Genomic DNA, 26392 nt, shown 5'->3' on the forward strand with positions numbered 1-26392 from the left:
ATAAGAATGATGAAATACAGCCTACAATCTGTCCCTTCATCTAACTGCATGTTTAAATTTGTAGCTTGTCCGACGTGTAATGATTTCCATGGGCTTGTACAGAAAATAATGGAACTCCAAGATATCTTGGCTAAAACATCCAGCAAGGTAAACTACATGGGTTCATTTAAGCATTGTGATTTTAGTTCAATAGATGGATAAAGCATGCTTTGCGTATCTTTGTGCTGTAAGCTGTTGAATGTTAATTGTGTATTTTTCTGTATTCAAACACAATGATTTCAGAGTATAACTCTTTCTGAGCTGTAGCTTTAGCACTCTTTGACGTCCATTTTTTTACATTTTAAGTGCAGTTTTTTAACACATACGGTCATTTTAAAATACATTTGTCATATTGATTGTACGCAGTAAATAGAGAGCAATCAGCCAACGATGTTCAGATATTGAGCCCTTCTCTCAGTTAATCACTCAATCAAGTGTTGTTTTTCTAACCATAACAAGTACCTATTCATCCCTCCTTTCGCTAAGATGCCTGTTGCATCCTATACAGCTGCACTTAGTTCCCTGTTGCCTAAAGAAAGACTGTAATGGGCAGGAGCGACCCCCCTGGTCACGCTTTCGTCTCTCTGTGTGTTGTGGTGCAGCTGTCGCTGGCAGAGGAGAGAATGAACGGCCTGGATAATTGCTATTGTGAGCGGACATGCAGTGTGAAGGGGGTGACCTACAGAGAGGACCAGGCCTGGACAGATGGCTGCAAGAACTGCACATGCTCGGTGGGTTGGATGTCCTCTGCATGTGGACTGCATAGCTCCCAGTAGGGCCCCGCTGCCTTTATTATGGGCGGCGGTTGCCCCCCTCAGGGCATTAAGTGGGGAGAGGGGAATTTCATGAAAGAAAAGGCTCAGAACAGGGAATGCTTTAGTTTGTCTTTGTCGAGAAACGCTGGGAAAGTTATACAATGGCTGGATTAGCGGCATTGAAAGGTTCAATAACAAGTAGCCTTACTGTGCATCATCCTAAAGTGCTTGACCACCTGCGCATGAGTTGTAAACAGACTGTAATGTACTTCATATTGGACTTATCATCTATACCACCACAACATGATATTGATTTTCAGTGCTGACCGTATTGATAGATAACACGCATTATAATCATGATAACATTATGTTCAGTAAAATGGAGGGATTACTGTTACCAAGCAGTATGTTTTTAGTTTTTAATTTTGTAAACACCTGTAAACACCGTCGTGGCTGTTTTTCCAATGGTTCTGCCAAATCAATGTGAGCCAGAGTCCGATCCTAAAAGTCAGGTCAGCTTCTTGACATGGCTGCAAAACTGAACAAACTCCTGTAGTTTCTGTGCTTTGTGTTAGGAAAGGCTAAAGGAAAGAGAAAAAAAAAGCGCGTCCCCTTTGAAAGAAATGCATTTTAGGCCAATATTTCAAAATTAGCAAAACTACAACATTTAAGGCATCACACAATGTATTTATTACCATTTCATGTAGTAACTTTCCTGGCTCCTGTCACATTTCTGACTCTGTAAGTTTATCTAGAATGGAGCATTTTATAAAATCCAACACTCTGACTTTACAACTTAACGACAGACATTTTGAGAAATTGGTGGAATTCTCTTTTACAAATAATCAGGAAGCATAAGGTCAGTAACATTTTAATACTAAATTAAATATCATCTCATTACTAGATATATTTGGAAAATATCATAATGATGAATTTTATCCATATTGCCCAGCACTATACACTGTATTATTTAGTGTACCCCTCGTTTATGTGCTGTCTGACTATTGATGCTTATTCTGTTCTTATTGACTCAGTATTGTGAAGCTGTGGGCTTCATTATACATGACTGTGCAGGAGCTATTGTCTTGCCCAATTTAGCATTTAAGCAATCTGCAATTACCTAATTAGTCACGTTCCTCCACTTCCACAGAAAGCTTAGTGATGCCACTTATATCACCTGTGGGAAGGTCGTATATTAGTGGGTTGTATCTCCTCTCACTCCTACACACTGTTTCTCTTATGTGCTCATTTCTAATGTGGAATAGAGGACAAAAAGCTGTATATGATAATGTAGAGACCTTTACATACAATACGCTTTGCTCTTCTCTCACATTCTGTATATATGCAGCTATGCACGGGTTTCATTGTGTAGTGTGCCATGTCTCTCCTCTTAGTACATTTATGAACACTGATTGTGACTGACATTGTGTATTGTGAATTTTTCACAGCGCCTCTATTTTCTACTTTTGAGAGTGCTTTCTGAAATGCTAAATGTTTTACATTAGTGTAGAAGTGTCTAAAAACAACAACAAACAAGACAATGAAGTGGTTTTATTTAATGTTCCATTGATTGAGCTATTATGTTTGCCTTTTGTCAAGTAAAAAAGATGCTTCTTCCCCACATCCCTGGCAAGTTTCTAATTTAGTGGTGTCAAAGTTAACTTGTTAATAACATGTTAATGCGATAAATGATTAACGCTACTAATTGTTTTAACGGCATTAACAGATCTTCTAGTTTAACCCATTGAACCCTCCGTAGTGCCATCCTGAAGCTCAGCTGATTGTGTGCCGTACTGCAATGTTCTGAATTTGGCTCACCAAAGTACATTGAGTCTGAAATATTATTTACAAGCAAAACACACAACTGATGCCAAATGACTACACTGGACAGTGCTCACTATAGCAGTATAGATAAATCAACCAGCAGTAGTCTAACAAAGGCAACAGCAAAGTGGAAAGCTCCAGTTCCCCTCTATACAAGGCGGAAGGTGGCACTATGAGAGCAAGTGGGCTACAGTTGCGGAGGAGTTAGAAAATGCAGCCACTGTTGCTCTAATTGGACATTTTGGTGATGAACATTTGAAAAGGCACTGCAATTTAAATGAAAAATAGAAAAAAAGTCTCTTCAGGGTCACATTTGGGCAAATAAGACAAATTTGATAATCAGGATCACATACACAAAATTGTTATTTATTTTGACTAATTATTTTAATTGTTTCACAGCCCTATTATAAGTCAATTGTAAGGATTCTAGCTTGGCTAAATTTTGAGTGTTTGAGTGATGTTTAGGGCTGTTGCCTTGCAACCTGTCCTTTGAGCTCAGTACCAGGTCCCGAAGGACAGGCTGCACCAGCCGAGCAGGGTACCTGCCTGGCCGCTTCTAGGGTGGTGCTCCTTGTGTTCAAAGGTCCTGTAGTTCCAAAAGTTCCTCAGTCCTCTGCTCTTCTCTCTGTACACAATTTAAAAAGATGGCCCTTCACAGGTTTTTCAGTAAAGAATAGGTTTTATATAGAACCTTTTTGAAAAAGGTTCTATATATCACCAAAATGGATTCTCCTGTTAATATAAGCTTGACACTGTGGTAATAGAAGAAAACTTTTTGGTGCTGTATAGAACTCTTTTCAAAAAGATTCTATATGGAACCGTATACAGCACATTCTCCATCAGTCTGAAGAAGGCTCTTACAATGCATAGAACCTATTACCATGCAAAGTGTTCTTTGAGTGTTCATAATTCTATATAGCACCATTTTCTTTACTAAAAACCCTTGAAGTACCATCTTTTTTAAGAGTGTAGCTCACCTATGAGTGAGCTCAGCCCCTATGTGTCGTCCTCACTGCTGCTTTCCATGATATAAAAACTAACCCAATAAAATAACTCGATAAAATGAATAAAATCAACTAACTACAACTAAAACCATGATGGTTATACAAAATTGCTAATTCTAATTCATTAACCCTTTACACCTACATAACTCATAAAATCTACATTTGAACTAGGGGGCTAGAATTGTCACAAGCAGCTGGGCTTTAGACTCATAATACATTGTTGCCACATACTGGATCTATTTTGCACTGCAGTATCAAACATAAAATTACGGTTAAATAATGGTTAATTATAGTGAATTAATACTACTGTTTTTGAGGGTGATTTTGAGAACAAATGCTGGAGTACTCATTTGAAAATACCAACAAGTACTCCAAGGCTGTAAAGGCCAGCCCTACTGATGTGCTCTCTATTCCTGCTTTTCAGAATGGGACAGTTCAGTGTGAAACCATCGTGTGTCCCCCTCTGGAGTGTCCTGATGGTTCAGTCCCCGCCTATGTGGCAGGGGAGTGCTGTAAAAAATGTCAGCGTGAGTAGCTAGACGCACACACACAAACACCTCTCACTGCAGGCATGTGCACATCCACTCCTTTCTGCCAAAGTTGCCTTTTTCTTCCCTCACACTCCCACACAACACAAACACTCACACACATGCAGACACTACAGATACTGAAGCAATGCTTTTCATTGCTCGCCCCCACAGGGTTGCCTGACAACTGACCACATCTCTCCGTTGCTTAGCTACATGCTCACCATGTCTCCTGAAGTGTCATCCAGTACATATACATATCTGAATAAATTATTCACTAGCAAGCAATAAAACAGAGCCCTCTGGGAGAGATGCAAATGTGAACTTGAATTTAAACTGCTTGGCCTAACAGGGGATCTTTCTGATATTGCTTTCACTTAACTTGAGCACTTCGTCTTCATACAGATTATATTACACTTCTGTGTATTAGATGCAGGATTCAGAGGCTCGACTCACACTTTCCAGTGTAGTAATTCCTGTTCCATAGCTACCAGAAACAAAATGTGTTTCAAACCAAGCTTGCACTCTTTCCTGATTCAACGTTCCCCTGCAGACAAATTCTACTGAACATCCTACCTAGTTCGAAGAGCTTCAGATAAACTTTAAAGCTGGATGGCTGTGTGCTGTATTTTAGCAATGGCTGATAGTCAAGATGTGCTCTTTTCTGATTTGTACATTTGTTCATCTTAGATGTACAAAAGCTGTGTGCATTCCATGTAGGCTAATTTATAATTTTTAGAGATTTCTAGAGATTTCTACACAGTTTAATAGTTTCTTCTGGCACTACTTTGGACAGTTTCTAGAGGAGTTCCTTACATTTGACACAGTACTCAAAAAACTATCTTACTTAAACTTGTAATTAGAGATGCCTTCAATCTGATACCATCATGTTATTGGGACGATATCAGCCAAAAATGAAGAGTTCATTTGCAAAAACAGATATCACCCCTTTAAATGAATTTCCATGCATCATGTTTCTTTGTGCATTCCTGGTAATATCAACCAAACTGTGGTTGGGTTGTTTTAATTAAGCAAAAATAATAAAACAAAGCCATGTAATGGATAGAAGTTTCTTTTTTTAACATAAAACAATTGTTTAAAGTGCTGGAAATTGCAACGAAATTGCATTAATGGGCAATATTAAACATCTATAAGATCTTACCTCTGAAAACCTTAAGACTGAATCTCAGATGGCTCACTGCTCCCTATATAGTGCACTATGTGAGTTATGAAATTTTAACTTTTACACCCAGATTTTACACTTTATGTCCAGTATGGAATCGAGCTGAACAAAGTGGTTCTTTGTTAGACATACTGTGCTCTGTTTAGATGCAGTAGCCATTATTTTAAGACCTACGTGCTGTACTTTGTAGTGACAAGGGAGCCATTTTAGATTCTGCCTAAAACAGTTTGCAGCAGTGCTGCATCACCTGTCCTGAATACTGCGCACTGATTCGCTGAATGGATTTATCGGGTTCTGCTCGAGAACAGCACTGTTCCTGCTGTGAAACGTGAACTTGCAGTGCCTTGACAATGAACAATAACGTGTGACAAAACACATTTAGGGTTCAGAATGCGCTGTGTGTTACAAATAACTCACAATAGCTCATATTTGTAAAGGATGGCTTTTAGCTTTTTTTACATATGAACTCTTCAAATGCTGGATCTGATATCAGAGGGGAACAACAATCATGAATCCAATCCTGTCTATTATAAAGTAGCACTCACACTGTGTGTTGTGATTCTGTTAGCTATGTGTCTCTTCCTGTGTGAAGAGTAGTTTCAGTATGATAGCCTACTTTTAGTTGACCATCTTAAGTGAAGTGCTTTAATTAAAAATAACTAATTTTAAAGAAATGTCTTGGCTGATTGTCTGCATCTCACAAGTGGAAAATTGTGTAAATTAGATTTTTCGCTGAGACTAAGTAGTTTTTAAGAAAAATATATTGTACTGTTCCGCCCAATGACAGCTGGGATAGACTCCAGCACCCCACCACGACCCAGAAGGATAAGCGATTTAGATGATGTATGTATGTATGTATATTGTACTGTATGCGCTTTGGCTGATGCTCAAAGTGGTATTGTGCTGTCTGTACTTACTCTGCTTGTAGTATCAACAGAAGCTAGTAACTACAGGGATTCCATCCAGTTCTGTAGTTTCATCAGTTAGTATTTTAGTTGTATTTATTGGTTCAACTGGCATTTAACTTCTCAAGGGTCAGCAAGTAGAGGGAGTTCTGTAAGAGTACATACACACAACCACACACACACACACATATAAACTCATGTATTATATAAGAGCTTTTTCAAGTTAATTCTTTCTTCCTATCACTATGGTGTATCACAACCCTCCGTGTCTTGCACATGAAGACAAACAGGAGGCTAATTAGCTGAGCTTTGTGTTCAGAGTGATGGGACTCCACTAAAGAGCTTTCCATTTTAACCACCCTCTTATCACAACACACACTCACACACACACACCAACACACACTCCTGTAGGAGTTAATTGTGTATGCATGCTTTTAGGAACTGAAGCATCTCAACAAATAATATTTATTATATTTTGAATTATAATTGCTATCACGATGTGCGGTTGCTACTTTGGTGTGTGGTACTTTGTGCATTTATGCGGCAACTTTTTTGGATTTTGTTAGTGAAGCCGTGACATCAGCTTACATGAGAGTCAAGCTTACTTAGTGAAACTGTTGTAGATTCTAAGGGAGTTCTTTGCCGTATGTTTTGTTTTCACAGAATGTGAAACAAAAAGTAATTTCTTATGGAAAAAATGATGAGTTCAGTAAATTGCATCAACTTTCTCCCAATCCTGTATTATTTGCTGCTCTGTTTTAATTGCATTGAAAAGAATGTCTTATTAAGTCTTTAAGACATCCAAAAACATGACAAGACATGTTCTGCCATTTGATATATTCTTCACCTTTAATAATGTTATTTCTCAGTGCTGTTGTTGCGTTGATTTTATATGTAAAGAATGTAATCTAACAAATCTGGAAATTTGTACATTTTTATGTAGTTTGTCTCACAAACTACATTTTTGCAGAAAGAACACACGAATAGGAATTTAAGTCTCACATTAGTCATGTTTCATCATTACTCTGATTAAATTAAACAATTTGGTAAGAATTAACAAAGGGGCTCCAGCAGTAAGGGAAGCCTCTTGCCTTTTTAATACAGTGATAGAAACACAGAAGCACACGGAAAGCTTTGATTCTAAATGCTGATACATTTCACTGTGGCCAGCGTAGACATGCACACACTGTAACTCCGCTGGTGGCAGATTTAAGCAAGTTTAAGGGATCATTGCCACATTCTTAGAAAGGATTGTCAACTCTTTTCGATAGAGTTAAAGAACAAGACCTTTCTCACTTGCTTAACTTGACAACATTGTTAGACTTCTCATGTTGTTATTGAAAGCTTGAAGATGAACATACATGCATATTTTCTGTCAAATTACATTCCATCTTTGTACAAAACCACTGTGTCATATGCAGTTATATGTGGACACAGTGTTATCAGATGGGAAAAGAAGGAAGTCTGCAGTGCTGGCACTGGAAGGTCTTTTTATAAGTGCAGAAAGAAACCAAGAGCCGCCTTGTTTGGACTAGTGGAATCCTGCAATACTTCTAAAAGTACGCTGCTTATAACACAGTAAATGGAGTTTGAGTTCTCTGTGAGTTGCATGATCTGTATTACTTTTGTAACCAGGTTGATTAGCCGGAGTGTCCTTAGGCACTTTGATTGAAGTGGCGTACTCTGGGCTTGCTCTCAGTCTGGATGTTTGAGGCTGCTGTTTGTAGTGATGGGCTGTTTTAAGTGGGCCTACTGGGCGAGCTCTCCATGGTACTGAACTGGCAGGTCACTCTGGTTGTCAGTATGTGGAAAGTATAGGTTGTCTGATTTACTGCAGGGTATAATTTTGATTATTGTTTCCCTCTGTGTGCGTTTCTGTGCAGCTATGTGCCTGTTTACTGGGCAGGAGCTGGTGGAAGGAGACAGAAGAGCTGTACATCACCCTAGTGGACTGTGCCTACTCTATGAATGCAAGGTAAGAGAGTTATATAATCTGTAAATGTTATAAGTCAGACATCCATCTGTTCAACTGTATGTTGAACTTGAGAATGATGTACTGTAGTTTTCTTGGTTTGCTTTCATGGAGTCTGTGATAAATCTTATCAGTATCAGATATATATTATCAGCATTTCATTTTTTTTTTTTATTAGGAATGCACAATATCAGAATCAGATTGGTATCGGCAGATTAGTAATGCACATTTTGGCCAAACAATTTGGTAAAACAATGTGCCCAATAACTGACTTTCGTTAGTCATGAAGCTATTGGAAAATACTTGATATACACATTTATGAGCGCACACATCAGCTGTATTCTGTATTAATGCAACAAAAAAGCACCAAAAAACATAGTACTGATAGGTGGGGCCTGGCATAAACGTGTATGTGAAGTAGATGGCCCAAAACTATGTACAATTGTGGTTGCTGTTTTAATCGAAGGGCTGAAAACTATATTTTCCTGATTATATGCATTTGTATGACTCTACATATTAATGTTACATTTATCTATAATGTTAAAGTAGGTCTATTTAGTCCCAATTTCTAAGTTTTATATATATACATATATATATTGCCATCTGTATTGACAGACATGTACACAAAAAAATCAGATATCGGCATCAGCCCAGAACGTCCATATAATTGCACCTCTAGTTTTTATTTTTGACACCGTTTGAAAGCACCAGCTGCTCTCAGCATTATTTGAACATTGCACGAAGAATGGACCAATAGAAATGGTCCAAAACTACATTAACTCCATAAATGGCCAGTGCCCACCAGTGGGGTTTTATTACACACTTCTATAACCTAAGACTAGCTCAGCCTGTTTGAATTAAAGTCCCTGTAGTTACTGAATCATAAGCCTCAGTATATAATAAGCCTTTTAAAGGGTTAAATAAAATCGTGTTACAATATCTTATATTAAAATAAAAAAAAAAAACCTTTACTTTGCTTTAAAAGTTGCCAGAGATACAAGTTTGACTTTCTGCTTGTTCTCAGTACTGCACTCCAAAAGCACACAGCAGTCTTGTGTGATGTGTCCCCAGGGCCGCACTATGCACAAAGTCCAGAACAGCGGAGACTGCCCGGAGCTCAACTGTCCTGAAGCAGAACAGATGACCGTTACTGACAGGTGCTGCAAAGTGTGCAGAGGTGAGTCTGTTCTACACCATTGCTCTTCACTTTGAGGTTACAGACTGAGGGAGGGAGAGAACACTGATTTGATCTGTTTTGTGTGGGCAGACGCCAAGGAACAAGCAGAGTACTGCGGTAATAGATCAAAAGAAAACACATAGACGAGTTTTATTAATGTAATTCATGACAGTCTGTTCTAGTTAAAATGTCTCTAATATGCTGTAATTACATTATCATAATTGGCTTATTGCAGTCTGCCACATTCAAAGCACTTACAACTGAAACGGCTTAAGTGTCAAGTACTCCAGGCCCCCTGTGACTACTCATATCACCTACTTCACCACCTATTTCACTAACTGACAGACTTTATTTCTTTGAAAGAAGCCCTCGGTCAATAGCCTGTAGCAGTTTCTGTGCCAGTGTTCAGGCAGTAGTGACAGCAACTGACAGTGGATTTCTCTGTGTGTCCTAAAGGCCATGACTTCTGTGCAGAAGGCAACACTTGCATGGAACACTCAGATTGTCTGAATCTGGAAGCAGGAGCGAGCTGCAGCTGCAAAGAAGGTTTCCGGCCTCTTCGCTCAGACAATGCATACTGTGAAGGTAAGCTGTCAGTCAGTTGCTGCACCATGTAGCAGGTAGTAGTAGTAGTAGTAATAATAATAATTATAATAATAAGAAGAATAACAATAACGGATTTCTGTAGTCAAAAATAAGAGAAAAACAAAAATTTATTTCACGTAAGGTATGATATAAGGATTATATTATTTGCTTCCTAATTCAACACTAAAAGTCATATGTTGCCCTGAAGTCAGCCTGTTACAATTATCACATAATCGTCTTATTGCAATTATTTCAACTGAATGCAGTTATTATTTACAACAACAAATGTGAATTAAATGCATTTTCATTAGTTGGCTTGAGGCAAATACCTGTAGATAAAAAAGCACCTTTATTGAAACACATTTTGGATCTTATATAAAAAAAACATTCTGCCTTTTGACTTGTTGCTAGAACACCATTAGAGGGCTGCAGTGAGTAAGGTTTGTTTATTTGAGCTCAAGCTGTCTGTCATCACTTGGGAGCTCCTATTGACAGCTAGGAAGCGAGACAGATAATAAGCCAATTTGGCCGCTGGGGAATAGTCACATACAGTGAATGAAAAAGAATTAAATTATGAATCATAATTATTTAGCAATTGATCGTCAGCTAAAATTTCCTGCCTGTGACAAGCAAATTCTGAAGTTTATTGAAGTTGAATTGTTCAGTTTGGTGGATGCTGAGTATTGTAGTGTACTGCATGTAACTTACAGTACATTAGATATCAAGGACATCCTCACAAGATTTCCTGTTCTAATTTGGTTTTGCCAATTAAAATGATTTCAGATAAGGTGAACCTATAAAGACAAAATAGGCTGTCCTCAAATTCCATTTTCACATGAGTTATTTTAAGGCAACCGCTTCTTGCTTTTAAAAGCTCTGCGAGGTCGTAACGAGCACAAGGTGAAGATTTTTTATCTGTGGGGTTTTCTTATTCAATTAGAGTTGATTAGCGATTTTAAAGTCTTTTCCCTCCATTAATAGTGAAAACAGCCTGTATAACTCTTACTGCCCTAAGCTAGCTTTTAAATGTTGGGTAATTAAGAATAAGGTGCATTACCTTGATGCATGGCTCTTGCTGTCCTCCTGCTCCATCGCTGCAGTCCTGCCTGATGTGAATTTGATCAATAGGCGTATACATTCTTTTTCTGCCCACCTTTCTTTGGCAGTTTAATTGGATGATGTTCGCCATCAGCGGGAGTAAGTCATCAATGTCTTACCTACCGTGCTCTGTTTCCTTTTTCCTTTGAAGTCCGCTCACTGCCCCTGCACCTGCCCTACTTTTTTAGCATGGCTAATGAATCGCGCCGGATGGTTCTGAGAGCTTTGCCCTGCTCTGCCGTCACCTCTGCACAGATCAGACGGATCTCTAATGAAAGCAGTTCATCTTAGCAGCCAAAAATAAACCTGCGCTGACATGTATGGGCCATCAGTCACCCCGCACTACTTTTACATATGCCACACATGCACATTGGTCAGGTAATTACACAAGACCAGGAGAATATGCATAATTAAAGATGCTATCTTCCACACTGGCTTAAAATTAATGCACAGCTTGGCGGGCCTCATTGGGTTAAGCTCCACTTAGAGTAATGGACTTTCTGGGAAAGCAAAGTTCAAATGAATTCTTTAACCTAGAGTATTTAGTCCCCTGAGATTCACTTGAGGTAAAATATTTTATATATTTATTATTTTGTAATAATGTATCACAAAAGTGTTAACGCTGTTGAAATGCCCTCATTTTTTGCTTTAGGGTATTTGCCAGAGTACAAACCAAGTGTAACCTAGAAATGTTCCATTGGTGAACAGATAAAGCAATAGTGCCCTACTTTAAGACCAATTCATCATATATTTTTCTCCATTGGGGTGGAACACAGCACCAGGTGTTTAAAGTAGCAGAACTGCATTAGCCAAATGGTTTGATTTGAGGAAACAAACACAAACCTTTCATACCATGCGTTATGACCAGTTATTTGTAGCTGTTTATTATTGAATTCAAGATTATGTACAACTTAAAAAACAGCAAGCAGTCACAGTTTAGTACTGTATTGTTACTCTCTTCAAACTCAGAATGGTCCAAAAAAGTGTAAGCAGCTTTCAGCCTAGAAACAGTATATCACTATATTTTCACAAAACTTTACCTCATTAATTCCTCTGTTTTTTTTTTTTTTTTTTTGCTGTTCCTCAACATTCTCTGAGATGCATGGGAATTTTTTTGGGGTGGCAGAGACGGCTGAGAGCTACTTCTTTAAAGTCGTCATCCACATCGCTAAGCTCAAAATAGATGATGACTCTGACGATGAGATCAGTCCCCTTTCAATTTTTCATGCAGTTGGTGGAAGGGTAGAGACTCAGGGGGATACTCTTTAGAGACAGAGTGCTGCTCTGTCAGACAGAAAAGCAGGGGGCCTCAATTTCTCCCCTCGCCGGGTGCACTCAAGTAGAAGCTGTATTTTCCAACACAGCAGACACTGTTTGGGAGAGTATTACATATCTGTGATAGACTGCTGCGTGGAATGAAGGACGGTGAATAGCCATGAAGTCACAGCACAGTCACAGCAGGGCTGTAGCGTTCTCTGATTTGCAACAGGTGCGGGCAAATAATGAGTACACACAGTGTGCAGAGGTTCATAAAAACAGTGAAGTCGTCTTGGATTTACCCTGGAAGTTTAAATTTTATTCATCTTTCCAATTATAACATCTTTGAATAAAACTAATTGTCCCATCATCTCCTGAATATATTCATATGCTGAATATCTTCATAGTGTGTTGAAAGGCAATTTAGGTACGTCATTTTCTGATGCAGGTGGTCATCTGAGCATATTTGCATAAAATACTTATTTAAAACGCTTCCCTCTGTTGCTGTCTTGTCAACTCCATGGGATTCCCAGACTCTGTTTCAGGGACCAGTGTCTCAAAACCTGTTGAAAGGCTTTACTTGATTGAGTTTGAGTGTAAAATGTCAGTAGGTGGAGGGAGGGTAATTGACGTTGACTGAAGAGGAGCAGCAGAATCCCAAATGTAATTACGGCGGAGATGAAGTCAGGGAGAGAGTGGTGAGTGGGCGAGACGGATGACCCGACCTCAGTCTGGTCAGAGTGACCTTCAGGGCATACTTCCACACAGATGTGTTCAACGCGGGCTGTTTGTGGGAATGGAGCTCCATATAAACATCCTGCACAAACTAAATGCACTAACAACTGCCAATTTAGTCATAACGTTAGTTCTGTTGAACACCTCTTGTTTAAGGATTTTTGGGATGGCAAACAAGCACACATTTTTTAAATGTTTTAATGCAAATAAGCATGTTTTAATAATTGAATTTATTAAACACTAACCAGATGTACTTTGAGGAACACGATCAAAATCAGTCAAGATCAGAAGCAGCTGATTTTTGCTCTAAAGAAGCAACTGGCTAATTTATTATTTTGATTTGGTGTATAATGTAAATAAACTGCCTGGAAGCACAGGTAAGTGCTATCTTACTGTATTTGAATGCTACACCTATACCAAAATACTGTAGCATGTTTATACATGACTCAGTGTGCTAAATAGGCAATTACTTCCAATGTAGCACTTTCTTTGATTTTGTGTCATTCAAATCCGTTTAACAAAAGACTAGTTAGCCCTGTGAAACAGTAAGTAGAGTTTTTTGTATTGTGATTTTGACTAAAAAACTGCTGGAAATGTACTAGTGTGTTTCTTGTTTTTTTTTTTTTTTAATAGCTTATAAAAGTCATCCATCAGCTAATGAGCGGTGAGGAAATTGGCATGGCCATAAAGATTCATGATCAGTGCACCACTAGTGATAATATTAGTGATAATATTAGTGAGAGTACTACCTTGGAAATAATGCCATACCACACATATTTTATCCCCTAGTTGTGATACCAACACTCAAACCTTTTAGCTGTTTAAACCACGTCTGGACCAAAAGATTTTGAATATATACTTTTTACAATAGTTTGGAAAAAAGTGTTAAATCATCATTTAGGCGAAATCCACTCTTCCTACCAAGGAAGACACTTTGATGAACATGAAACTGAGTGTTGCAAAATATAGCCAGTACATAGGAGCTAGAGAGAATTAGTAAACACCTGTTTTATGTCAACAAATCATCATTTTTTCTTACTTAAAGTCTGTGCAAGGGACATTCAGAGATTTGTTTCTAATATTATACGTTGAAAATAATTATGAATATGTGAAAAGACTGAACTATGTAGTACTGAATTGTGGAGTTCTGTGTTGAGGATTTTTTGTGTGGGCCTGAAATCATGGCTCGATGATGCACTGGAGCTCTCCACTCCTAACGCTATAACGTTATAATTAAACTACAGTGCTAACTAGGGCTCAACGATTTGGGCAAAATACCTAATTGCAATTTTTCGGAACAGTATTGTGATTAAATTGCGATTGTTTTCTATAAATTGAGGTCCATGCTTTCTTTTGGCCTAGAAGACCAGTATGTGCAGTTTTACTAGTTTAAGGCTTTAACGCTGAATGTAGTGCACCAGACTGCCACTTAGTTGTGGGTGTAATATCTCAGCACAAGGGCCTTTGATTGCTTTATCTAACTTTACAAGCAGTTCACAAGTTCTTTGTTTTTATTAGGTTACATTTCCACACTTAATGTTTTCTATAATAAAAATATAGCTTTGCGATTTAAAAATTACACTAAATTGCTATTTTGATATAAAATGATTAAGCTTTCATCTCTAGCGCTAGCCTTGCTAACTTTAGCTAAGCTAAAGGTGCTATCAGCCAGCTGGCCTACTTTTACCCTTTTGGGCTGTTTGAGCTTGGTCAGTGCCCAGCCTCCACTTTTCACACTGTGAGCCCCGGCTCACCGGCCCTCCTCAGACAGCGCCTCCTTCACTAACTTCAGCTAGGCTAACAGCACTATCAGCTTTGCAGTACTTTCAGCAGGCAGCCTACCCGACTTGGAAGACCATGCGAGATAAGCGTGTTGTGTCTCTGGGCAATACGTTAGTAGGCCATATATGGAACAGGGCTAAAAAAAATGGGACTAAAAAATGACCATTCTGTGGAAAGAGGTTGAACAAGGTTAGTGTCCTCTGGCTCCGAATCGGATTCTGGCTCTGGTGGCCCAAAAATGTGTGGCTGTACAAGTCAAATAAAGCTGCAAGATGGAGCATCCATTTTTCAGATCATGGTAGTATTTTACACTTGAGAAAGGCTGCACCTTTCCTTTAAAATGATGAATGAAATAGATTAGCACCATTTAGCTTTGTTTAGCATGTAGATTCATTGTCAGAAATGACATCAGTGTTAAGTATTCAGCTGGACTCACTATTTACTCCATGTTCTCTGCTGAATTGAGTCTTAAATGATGATTGATGAGCGTCTCCTAAATAAACGGGCCTGTACCAATACACATGATGAATGAGCGCATTGAAGAGTCTGTTTCTTGACAACACACACACTCACAGAGTAGTACATACCCCTAGCACTCTGTGCAAGTGAGGAAGTGAGGAGTTTAGATGGGACAACATAATTCATTAGCATTAATCTGGTCTGACATAGTTCATTCTGCCTCTCACATCGTTATTGGCTTTATTGTTTCTTATTCCGCTCGGCCATGAGAGTCATCACACGTCGTGTGGTGATTTACTGCCTGTGAGTGTGCATTAATGAGGCTATAGCAACCGCACACCTTTAAGAGGATGTGCTGTCGCTGTCTTTTCATCTCATCACTGCTTTGTTGACACCTTGCCAAATCCTGTTAATGATCCAAGGTGCTTTCAAGGTATTCTGCCTCTTTGTCAGCTAAAGCCTCCATGGAAAGGACGTTAAGGCCATGTGTTCAAGTGCCTCTCAATGTCCGCAGCCCTCCTGTGGACTCTAAACACACTCTCAGAGACCCAGGGCCTGCAAAGGCTAATTAGAATGAACTACCAAGACATGTTATTAGCTGTGTAGTGTGGCTGTTAAGGCAAGTCGTTGCAGCAGTGAAATAACTCAAGCCAAATCAAGGCTCTCTGGTATTTGTCAGAGACTGAAGTACCTGCTGGAAAAGTGCATTTCTTTTAATTAAATCTAATTAACTCATACCTTATACCATGCCTTTGTCTGGCTATAATTCACAGCTCAGTAGTAATCTTTGAAATGTAACACATCATTAACAGGTAGGAATCTTGAAAGTTAAGCCAGAAAGCAGTATGTATGCAGGCAGGATTACAAATGATCATTATGCAAGCAGTGCTGTAGATGATCTGTGCTGATGTCCAGTATGTGCCTCTGTGATGTCTGTCCGGTTCACACTCTGTCAGTCATCTGTGTTGAGCCACAGCAGCAGGCAACGTGTATGGGCTGTACTTTAGAGCTTCTGCCAGAATATGTGCTGTCAGCCTGACAGCAGTGTGACTGACATATACACACATACACACACACACACACACACACAGTTTCTTCATACTGAGAAACACAATTGCCCTTATATATCTACTGTCTTTTTGCTGCTATACATCTGTACACTGTAAAAAAATTCAGTGTAAAAAACGGTAAAATACTGGCAGCAGGGTTGCCAGGAACTTACTGTTAAATTAACGGTATCCCACTATTGTAAAAATGTGCGGTTTAATACCGTTTTTTACAAATCCATGATATAACCATGATTTACTACGTTTACAGTATAATACTGCTAGAGGGTAACAGTTCATTACCTTTTTTTGAAGGGGATACACTAACTTTCATGACAGGTATAGCTACAAATTTTTTCTGTATGGATAAAAAAAACATTGTGTTTTTACTGCTTGTTAATCTTGCCAGAAACATATTATGCAAGAAAGGGTTCATTATTTAAGTGAACAGTTGACATGGCTATTTAAATCATGCAACTTAAAAAATGAGAGAAAAGCAGAGTGTATCTTGTAAAATGTGTTGCTTTATTGTAAATAAAGTCTTGATGATTAACACTTTGCACATTTTTCACATCTGAATAAGTAATTTCAACAAAGGAAAGCATTTAGGCATGAAAATAAACAGCAAATTAACTAACATTACTCATATAAAAATATATATTGTTAAAGCTTGTTCTCTTTAGATGTCATGTCAGCATAAACATGCACTTTGACAATAATCTTTGTACAACAGTGTACAGCTATAAAATCCTGTCTTGTCCTGCTTCATCTTTCCTGGTTTCTGTCTGTGTCTTGTTCCATGTGCTTTTGTTTATGTCTGCCATGTGCTTTTGTTGTGTTGGTCTGTCTCCTCCCCAGTCATCTGTCCCACCTGGGTGTTGTCTGAAGCCCCACCCTCTCGTTAGCCCCAGGTTTTTCTCATGTGCTCTTTTGTCTATTTCTTCCTCTTGGTTTGGTCTGTTCCTTGCTTGGTGGTGGTGTAGTATGTTTGTAGTGTGTTTTGCTGATTCTTAGTTTGAGTAGTTATTCCTATGTATTTTGTTCTCTGTTCTTTGCTTTTGGTGGTTCTTTTTATTTAATTTCTGCTTGCCTCATTTTGCTTTTCTTTTGTTTCTGGTTCTTTCTTTGCTACTTTTCCATGGACAACAATACAACTGCTAGTTCACATGCATCCTGCCTTTTCATCTACCAAAACGTTACAACAGCTATGATTACTTTCACTTTTTAAGCATCTCTAGCTGGCTTTGTCAACACAAAATTTGATCACAAATTTCCCTCTTCTAGTTTTACTTATTATTAAAAGTAGACTAAATCTTATTACTAGTAGACTGCCATTGGAGCACACTTTGGGAGAGTGATGTCACGTGGTTGCACTTGGCTTCCTTCATTGATTGAGAAATAGCTTGCTGTTTCTCCTTCAGTAGATAAGAACCAAGTGCAAGGTCCAGTGCAACCATATGAAAACCAACCAAATAACATCACAGATGATGTGTCCTTAATGACTGACCATCCAGCATTCAATAAAGCTTGCTGTTTTCTCACCTGAAAAGAACAAATGAAGAGTTAACCACTTGCAGCAAGGATAGTGCCTTTTTACTGAAATACAGAATTGTTGTTGACTTGCGGATTCTTTATAAACATAGCAAGCAGTAGCAGCTGACGAGTTGCCAGTAGGGTGAGCATCCTCTTCACGTCAGCTGCAGTGGCAAAAAAATAGAACACACATCAATTTAATTGTTTAGTTTAATGCTTTCAGACACCAACTAGCTAAAATTAGTGTGGTATTTTGTGCAGAGAGAAGATGCAATTTTGCTCAGGCCAAACACTGCATACATAACACATTTTCTCTAACAAAATTATGATTTCTGTTTCATAAAACACTGACATGACCACAGAATTCAGTTGTTAGCTAATTTATTTAGCTAGTTATCAAATGCTCCCTCTCTGAATTCTCCTCTGTAAATCAAGTTCAGCCAACACAAACCAAATATGACCAAAGTAGAGGGCAGTTGATATATTAATTAACAGATCTTAATATAAAAGGAACTTACTTTGTCCAGTATTGCACAGGAGGGAAAGGCAAGTTTAAGGGAAAATGCACTGCTAAGACAGTCTTCAGTCTTGCCAGCATTCGACGGCTAGTTGTTGAAGGTGCTAAAATGATAATCCAGACAGAAATGTTACAGATGAGTTTTGTATTCCCTCACATGCAAAATGAAATGATATGCTATGATGTAAAACCTGAAGATGGATGAAAATATCATCATATATGCTTCATATCATGCAACTCCTGTAATGCATTAGTTTTACAAGAAACAGCTGTTTTTAAGGATAACATAATAATACCGTAAAAATGGCTGTAAATTTACAGCTGCAATTCGTTTTACAGTAAAGAGCTGTTTTTTGTGTATAACTGGATAATACCATTGAAAACTGGCTGTTAATTTACAGGATTTTTTTTTTACAGTGTACACACCCTTGTTCATATGTGCATTTAAATGATTATAAAGTTTAAGTACATTGATTTGTACATTTTAAGCAATTCTGCATTCTTGTTTCCAGAATACTACAGGTGCCTTGACCAAACAAACAAGTTATGGTGGTAACAGTAGGCAAAAAAAAGGTTAATGTGTAAATGATCATTGTTAGCAACCAAGACAACCAGCTACCATGTACTTTAGTTTAATATATGTTGAACTTATTGATTTCTGTGGGCTGTCCTAACCTCTACGAGAACCAAATAACTGTCCACAAATAACATTCCAAGTGCTGATCATCAGAGTCCAGGCACACACAAGTTAGAATGGCTACGGACAGACCAAACTTGTAAAGGGCTAGACCCCTTTGGGTGTGTAAGTCATATACCTGTTTAAAGAATTATTTTACTGAATTATGAATTATAAGTAATTGCTTAGGTCTGCGGGCAAATCAGGTTTTCTTAATCTTTTTATCTGAGATTTCACTGCCTTATGATCTTGACTTGGTTTTCTATCGAGATATTATTGCAGAATTAACTGGTATAAGGGTAATATTGTTATTAATATGTGGTTGTGCTTATATAATTGTATTGCATGTCATGTAGGAAGTCATTTCTAAACAGGTTTTGCTTGCTTGAACATATGGCGTTTGTTTAGGCCATTAGTCTTCTTGTTATTACTGTATGTTGTTTGTTTACTACTTCTGTCATAATGCAGTCGTGTCTAATTGGAATCCTTCTCCATATTTAAAGCCATGTGTCTCTGCCAACTCTGATGTGCATGATTGATGTTGCTTTGGTGCCTGCGAAATAGAAAAACGACTGAAAAGTCGAAGGAGTACCTCTCTGTTCATTTATCTCTTTGTGTGAACGAGTCTCCTGACCCAGATCACTCTTGGAATAAAAGCCTGCATTGATTCTGCAGGTTTCGTTTACAATGCTGCGGCACGTTATACGGCCTCCGCGTGACAGGACAATCAGGGGAATGGAATCCCTAATGGACAGAGAAGTCAGTCCTGTGATTGTGAGGGCTCAGTAATCTCTAACCGACGCAGGGGGTGTAAGGCCTCCGTGCGAGAGTTGTTTATAGAGTTCGCTGTAATCACTCAGGTGAGATGCATCTGCAGATTGTTTGATCATTGTGTCAGTGTGTTTGCATTAGTCCCAGCACAGACCCAATCAAATAAAAGATGATGGCTTGATGAATGGATGGCTTGACTGACAGGTGCGTGCGTGATGAATAAATGAACGAAGGAATACGTGGATTAGTGAGCCTGTCAGTGAGTGAGTGAATTCTCTCCTGTGGTAGAGCACATTGTCTTTGCCAGCTTGTCTGCCATCTCTAAAGAGTGATGGGGGGATGGCCTCCAGTTCTGAAACAGCCAAGCATTCATTCAGTACGATGAATGCTGAGAGTCGTTTAAGGCTCAGCCCAAGGATATTTGGTTCTCTCATGGCAGTGTGAAGAGAGAGAGAAGAGAGAGAGAGAGAGAGAGAGAGAGAGAGAGAAAGAGAGAGAGTCATCTGCTTATTATTTTGCTCTAGCATTCATCAGGTTTAAATCATTTGCTCATAAAAGTACTGAGTGCCTTCATAGAATGACATAGGCATTCATTACAATAAGCCGAAATATTCGATAATCTAAGCACAGAGCACAAGGAGAAGTTCTGTGAGGTTAAGTGGAACGATTCAAGCTATGGCCAAGGACGAGTGTTCGAAGCAAATTAGGTTATCATTTCATTTTAAGCCTACAGTCATAAAGAATGTATCATCAATGTTTCAGACCAGCACTGGTGAAAATTCATAAGACTTTTTATTAGGCTGCTGTGAGATTTGATTTAAGACCTTGTATTTGACTTTTTTTGTCAGACTAAAACCACTTATGTGTTTTACCTCTCTGCTTCTCTGACGCAGTCAGAGAGTAATTTCCACCGTCTTTCACCATCTTTTTCTCTTTCACAGTATAAGTGTGCTGCAGTTTCATAGCTAATTTAATGTGATGTTATAGCTCTGATTGAGTTTTAGTCTCTTTTAATTGCAGATCACCAATGTAACAAGCATTACTTTGAATAAAATATAATCTCAGGATCTTTGGCCTGGTAATGAGAAAAGTCTTTAGTCAGCTAGCACAATTGGCCTGAGAGCTTTTGTGTTGCTCAGATGTAATATAATGTCATGTTATGTACATAAAAAAGTTTTGAATGTTAAAATCTTTTGTGTTTGTGTTTGTTCTGTGTTTTTTTGTAGATATTGATGAGTGTGCAGAGGGAAAGCATTACTGCAGGGAGAACACAATGTGTGTGAACACTCCTGGATCCTTCATGTGCATCTGCCATACAGGATACATCCGTATCGATGACTACTCTTGCACTGGTAAGAGACAGACACAGCAGAGTGGCACACAAGCAATGTTACTCAGAAAGCAGTCTATTACAAATTACTACTCTCCAACTGTAATGGGATTACTTGACTTCTTACTTCCTGGAAACAGTTTCACTACTCATTATTTCTATGTTATTATCTAAAACCCTTACAACTCTGTACCAACTGTAAGGTACAAAATGAAATTTAGTGGTTCATTCTCTATACTTTATTTAAAAAGAAATAGCCAACCACAGTAAACATGTTTTAAGAGGCATGTCCCTATCTGATTAAAATTATGAATGGATAATGCTGTTTGAAAACCCATACTTAAAAAAGATGGCTCTTTAAGGGTTCTTTGGTAAAGAAAATGGTTTTGTATAGAACCGTGAATACTCAAAGAGTAGTTCTTTGAGTGTTTGGGGTTCCATATAGAACCATTTTCTTTACTAAAGTACCCATGCAGAGCCACCTTTTTCAAGTATGTTGAAACTAGCCAGTAGGAAGAGTTTACTAAGCACCTTCCTCAAAATACATATTTTGTAAATAAAATGTTTACAAAGCTGTTTGTGAATGAAAATCAAGTCTGGCCTCTTTAGGTGAGGCTGGGGGCTCTCTGATCTTCAGCTTGGGGATCCTTCCGTTTCAAGTTAGCATGATAAGTTTATGCTTTGGCAGGTTGTTTCCCACACTTCCCGCACTTTTCACAATCACAGTCAAAGTCATGCAAATTACGTACAAGCACTGGCACAGATAATATATATAGAAGAAATGTATGTTATAAATGCATCACACGTAATAGATACTATTCTGTTAGAGGCATGTTTCCAGTGCGCTTGTCTAAATGAATACCAAACTGAAACAGTGTACTGTATTGGATAAAAACTAGTGTGATGATGTTAGAATGATGATGATAATCACAGATTTAACCCTAATTCCAGACTAGACCTTATAGGAGTGACTCTGTTGTCCTTTTTTGTGCCGTTGTGTAATTAAAAAGCCATTCTCACTAGAGCAGTGTAGCTCAGCGTGAAACGAGATGAGACTCAGCAGCACAGGGGTTTGGTAGTGTGCACTTACTGGCTTGGAATACAGTGATTAGATTGAGCGGGAAAGCACTTTGAGTGTTTATGTGCCTGCTAGTCTTTGTGTAGAGTGATTGGGTGTGCCTGGTTTGTGAGGATGCAGTTAGACCTGATTTATTGGTGCTTGCCAAATATTTATGTTGAAGTACATGCAATTTGACATTATTTTTAAGATTTACTGTGCTGCCCTACATTTGTAATAGTTTTGAGTAGACTCAGCATCCATTTCAAGATGCTGTCTGCACATAAGGCTTTTATGGCTTTTATTTCTGTCCTTGCCAGCGGTTATGCAGCTTTGCATCCACCTCAAACTGTGGAGAACGCTGTTTAGTATCATATTCTTACTTGTTCTTGTTCAGCTGTGCACTGCTTGTTGTATAGTCTGAATGAAAATAAAGTTCACTTTGACTTGATATACATTACCTCGAAAAACCTGGCAGTAAAGAAACTTCCTATGGAAACCTGTCTTCCTATAGAATCATCCTCAGTCCTCTTTCTGAGAGTGCTTTTCATAATTGCTGACTTCATGCCTGTGTAGTGCTGCTGTATATACAATGGCTCAGTTATAGAGTATATTGCATTTCATATAATATTGTATACCAGAAAGCACATAAACAATTTTCATCATTTAATTATTCTGAAGATCAATATCAGAAAGCTGATGGATTAAATTTTGCCACAGCACTTTCCCATAGATCACTATTAAAAGGCTGAGAGCTTGAAGCGGCTGCACAGCGCTTTGCATCCCCCTATAAAAGTCAATTTGTGTGATTAAGTCACCCTTTCTCTGGCTCTACTGTAATGACTTTGTTGTAAGAGGTGCTCGCCACAGTCAAATGGCTGTCATCCTTGTATTGAGTCATGAAGATGGAGCAATACTTGCACCATCATTGTCTTGGCACATATTTTGAGACATAACTCCTCCTGACACACAAACACACACACACCCACACACGCTCACACATAGACACACATACACAAGAGGGGAATTGTGATATAGTAAATGGCCTTGAAATATCTATAAATGATATTAAAGTAATATTGACGGTAAGATATTCACTTTGGACAAGGACCGTGTTGCCTCATAGTTACTTGTGCATGTAATGTGATGTAAAATCAGGACCATTTTGTTGGAACTATATAGTGTCTGCCTTTATTATGTTTAACACTCCACTGGTTTACAGGCAGATCTTCTAATGTTTCAGTGCTGTGATATTGTGTTTTCTACGTGATTATGGACTCCATCTAAATGAAAATAGAGCTCTCCATTTTGTTTTCCCTGTTTCCATCTATGGATTCAATCTAGCATTAATGTCTGTCCTGCATGCCTGGTGAGCATGATTATAATATCTGACTGAGTCGTTCACTGTATGAATATATTGTACTTGCCTGATCCCTATTTTCTTTTGTTGCTGTATCATAGTAAAATTAAGGTCTGGAAGTAAGAAATACGGCAGAATAAATATGAGATTGCAGCGAAGTATAGGGAAGATTTTTAAAGAGTGGAGGAATGCAGTTACTCCGAAGTGACATGTCTGATCTCCTGTTGCTTGTTAGCACAGTCTACAGAACTGAAAGACACAGAAGTTGCACACTGGCCTTGTACAAGGCCTGGGCTGAAATGTGAGTGAGCTAGCCTACCACTTGTGCTGTGTAAAGCACAACGTATATTTTTTAGCTCTACCTTGAGTATGGATTAGAGGTCTGCATAGGCATGAAATTAAGCTTGAACCTGAGCAACTTTGCGACCCAGCCCACCTAACTGATACAGCTAAATTTCATACCCGATCCAAACCCAAACCGAGTTGGATTATCTCAGATACAGTTTTACAGTGCTCAGTCCATGTATATAGACCTGTTTTATTGGTAAATGCTTTCTAAGTATTTCATTGGAATTTGCCTTTTGATATGTTTTAAGATTTACTGTGCGTCACAAATGCTTTAAATGGACTCAGCATCAATTTCATGTCTGCAAGTGTCCTCTACACTAAGTGGTTGAGTTGATTGGCAGAATATACTCATATAATAATGTTCATTATCAAAGAAACTCAAGCCTGACCTGAGCCCAATGTTGTACATGAAAATGGGTTAAAATTCGTCTCAAATCCTAATATATTGTCAGATTTGAGTCGGGTGGTAGACCTCTAGTATAGATCACAATTGCATCTCTCAGTACTGTACTCTCTTGCATTTGGCTCTCTTTTGCTCAGTTATATGAAGATGATATCTGCCTCATTGTGTAAAGAAGGTTAAGTTTCAAAAATGAGCTCAGGATGGGACTGTTCATTTCTTTAATTTTTTTGTGTTTGTAGTTTTCTCAGTCTGCCGTAAAACTCCTCACGGTGTCCGTTTTTTCATTGTGGCTTTGGCAGCAGACGGACATACTGCTGTGCCAGTACCGCTCCCCTATCGTCCTCTATCCCTGCACACTATTTTTGTCCCACGCTTTGAATGCCACTTCATAAAGGAAAAGCGCTCTCACAGTTAGCTCTGTCTGCCAACAGGACGTCTGAATCAAAGAGCCTCATAAGTTGAGCTGAAACATTCCACAACAGTCCAACTTTTAATTAGATGAATCTCTGGCTCCATTTGAGGAGAAACAGTTTGGATTTGTCCTGTGAGTTTTTGCTTTGAATACAGGAAAATGAATTTCTATAGACACAAATGCACACATACACAAACACACAGGGACACTTTCAAATACAGAATATTTGTGTTGTGTGCCATTTCAGTGCTAGGATATTGACTGTACGTCAGCCACAGGTGTTGTAATTAATGGCTGGTGAGCTTCTGTTTGCTTTGAATGTGAACCCACAGAGAAATTCTCTTTTCCCTAATTGCTTACACTCAACATACACAAACACACACACACACACACACACACACACACACTGCAGTCTGCACTATATTAATCCACCTCCACTTTGTAATACTCCTTATAGCATTCTGATAAAACACTATTCTGTCTCTGCTCCCAGGAGACACAGGCAATTAATTGCAGATTGCAGACCACAGCAGTTTGTGTTCTGGCCCTTGAGACGGGGATGATATTAATGTATTTATGTTGAGATAAAACTTCACCATACACAGGTGGCCAGCACATTTAAGACTGCAATTACTGAAGGAGCTGAAGGTAATCTTTGAATCAAATTTGACATACATACTTGACATACATTACTCTGAGTAATGTTTGGTTTTCACTGCTAAGTAAGTACTTGTAAAGTTTTTGACAAACATGAAACAAGTATTTACTATTAAGAATTAGTTAGATTTGTTGAATTTTTAAATAGTAATTATAGTAAAAAAAATTGAATCATAAATTGGAATCTTTCATTAGTAATTTAACTGCTCTGTAACATTACACAGTCTCATACTTAAGAACTGTGAAAAATCTGAACTCTGTACTTCACCAAAGGGCAGTGAAGAGCCTGAAGCGCACGTTTGGATAATAGAACACAGGCATTCAGTTCATACTTTGAATCTAGTTTCTGGTCATGAAGTCTGGATTTGAAGACCTCTGCTATAGAAAGACTACTGCAGCTGTCTAAAGGCTACTGCACACAAGATGAAAATCTCCATGCTGCACTGTGCATGGTACAGAGCTCAGCTTTAACACACAGGACGTTTTGTAGCACATTGGTCAATTATTCTTCAAATCCTTACAGATTTGTGTATGAAAATGGACCAAAATGCCCTTTAATGTTTACTAATACTCCAGGTATATTTTGCAACACTCGGCTTTATGTTCATCAAAGTGTCTGGAGAGTAAGAGAAGTGTAAAGTAAGTTTAGCCCGTGCAATGATGTGACAGTTCTCTTTTCCAAACTGTTTTTAAAAATTTGTACTGAAAATCTTTTGATCTAGAGGTGGTTTACACAGCTGAAAGGTTTGAGTGCTGATGGGCACTTATATCACAACAAGGGTATAAAATATATTTAGAAAACCAGTGGTGAACCTTGACTATTAGAGCTTCAGTGCAGACCGTAAAGGTGAAAGCTCAATCAAAAACAAGGAAAAAGCTATTCAATACCTCTACCTCAATAGTGCTAGCTTCTGCTAACGCCCCTATGGGATTCTAGTAGTATGTAAGTGTTAAGCTAACAGCGATTCATGTTAACATTT

The 26392-nt window shown here is 38.4% G+C and overlaps 1 protein-coding gene across 1 annotated transcript in view; it reads left to right on the forward strand.

Annotated features, from left to right (window-relative positions):
* Positions 1-26392, forward strand: part of nell2a (neural EGFL like 2a) — a 71751-nt gene that overhangs the window by 14906 nt on the left and 30453 nt on the right. The window contains exons 7-13 of the mRNA XM_036576289.1: positions 65-147; positions 642-770; positions 4047-4149; positions 8121-8212; positions 9281-9386; positions 9843-9971; positions 21072-21197. Of these exons, the coding sequence (XP_036432182.1) occupies positions 65-147; positions 642-770; positions 4047-4149; positions 8121-8212; positions 9281-9386; positions 9843-9971; positions 21072-21197 (768 nt within the window). The remainder of the gene's footprint in view (positions 1-64; positions 148-641; positions 771-4046; positions 4150-8120; positions 8213-9280; positions 9387-9842; positions 9972-21071; positions 21198-26392) is intronic.

This window comes from Colossoma macropomum, unplaced genomic scaffold (assembly GCF_904425465.1).
Source record: "Colossoma macropomum unplaced genomic scaffold, Colossoma_macropomum, whole genome shotgun sequence".
NCBI lineage: Eukaryota > Metazoa > Chordata > Actinopteri > Characiformes > Serrasalmidae > Colossoma > Colossoma macropomum.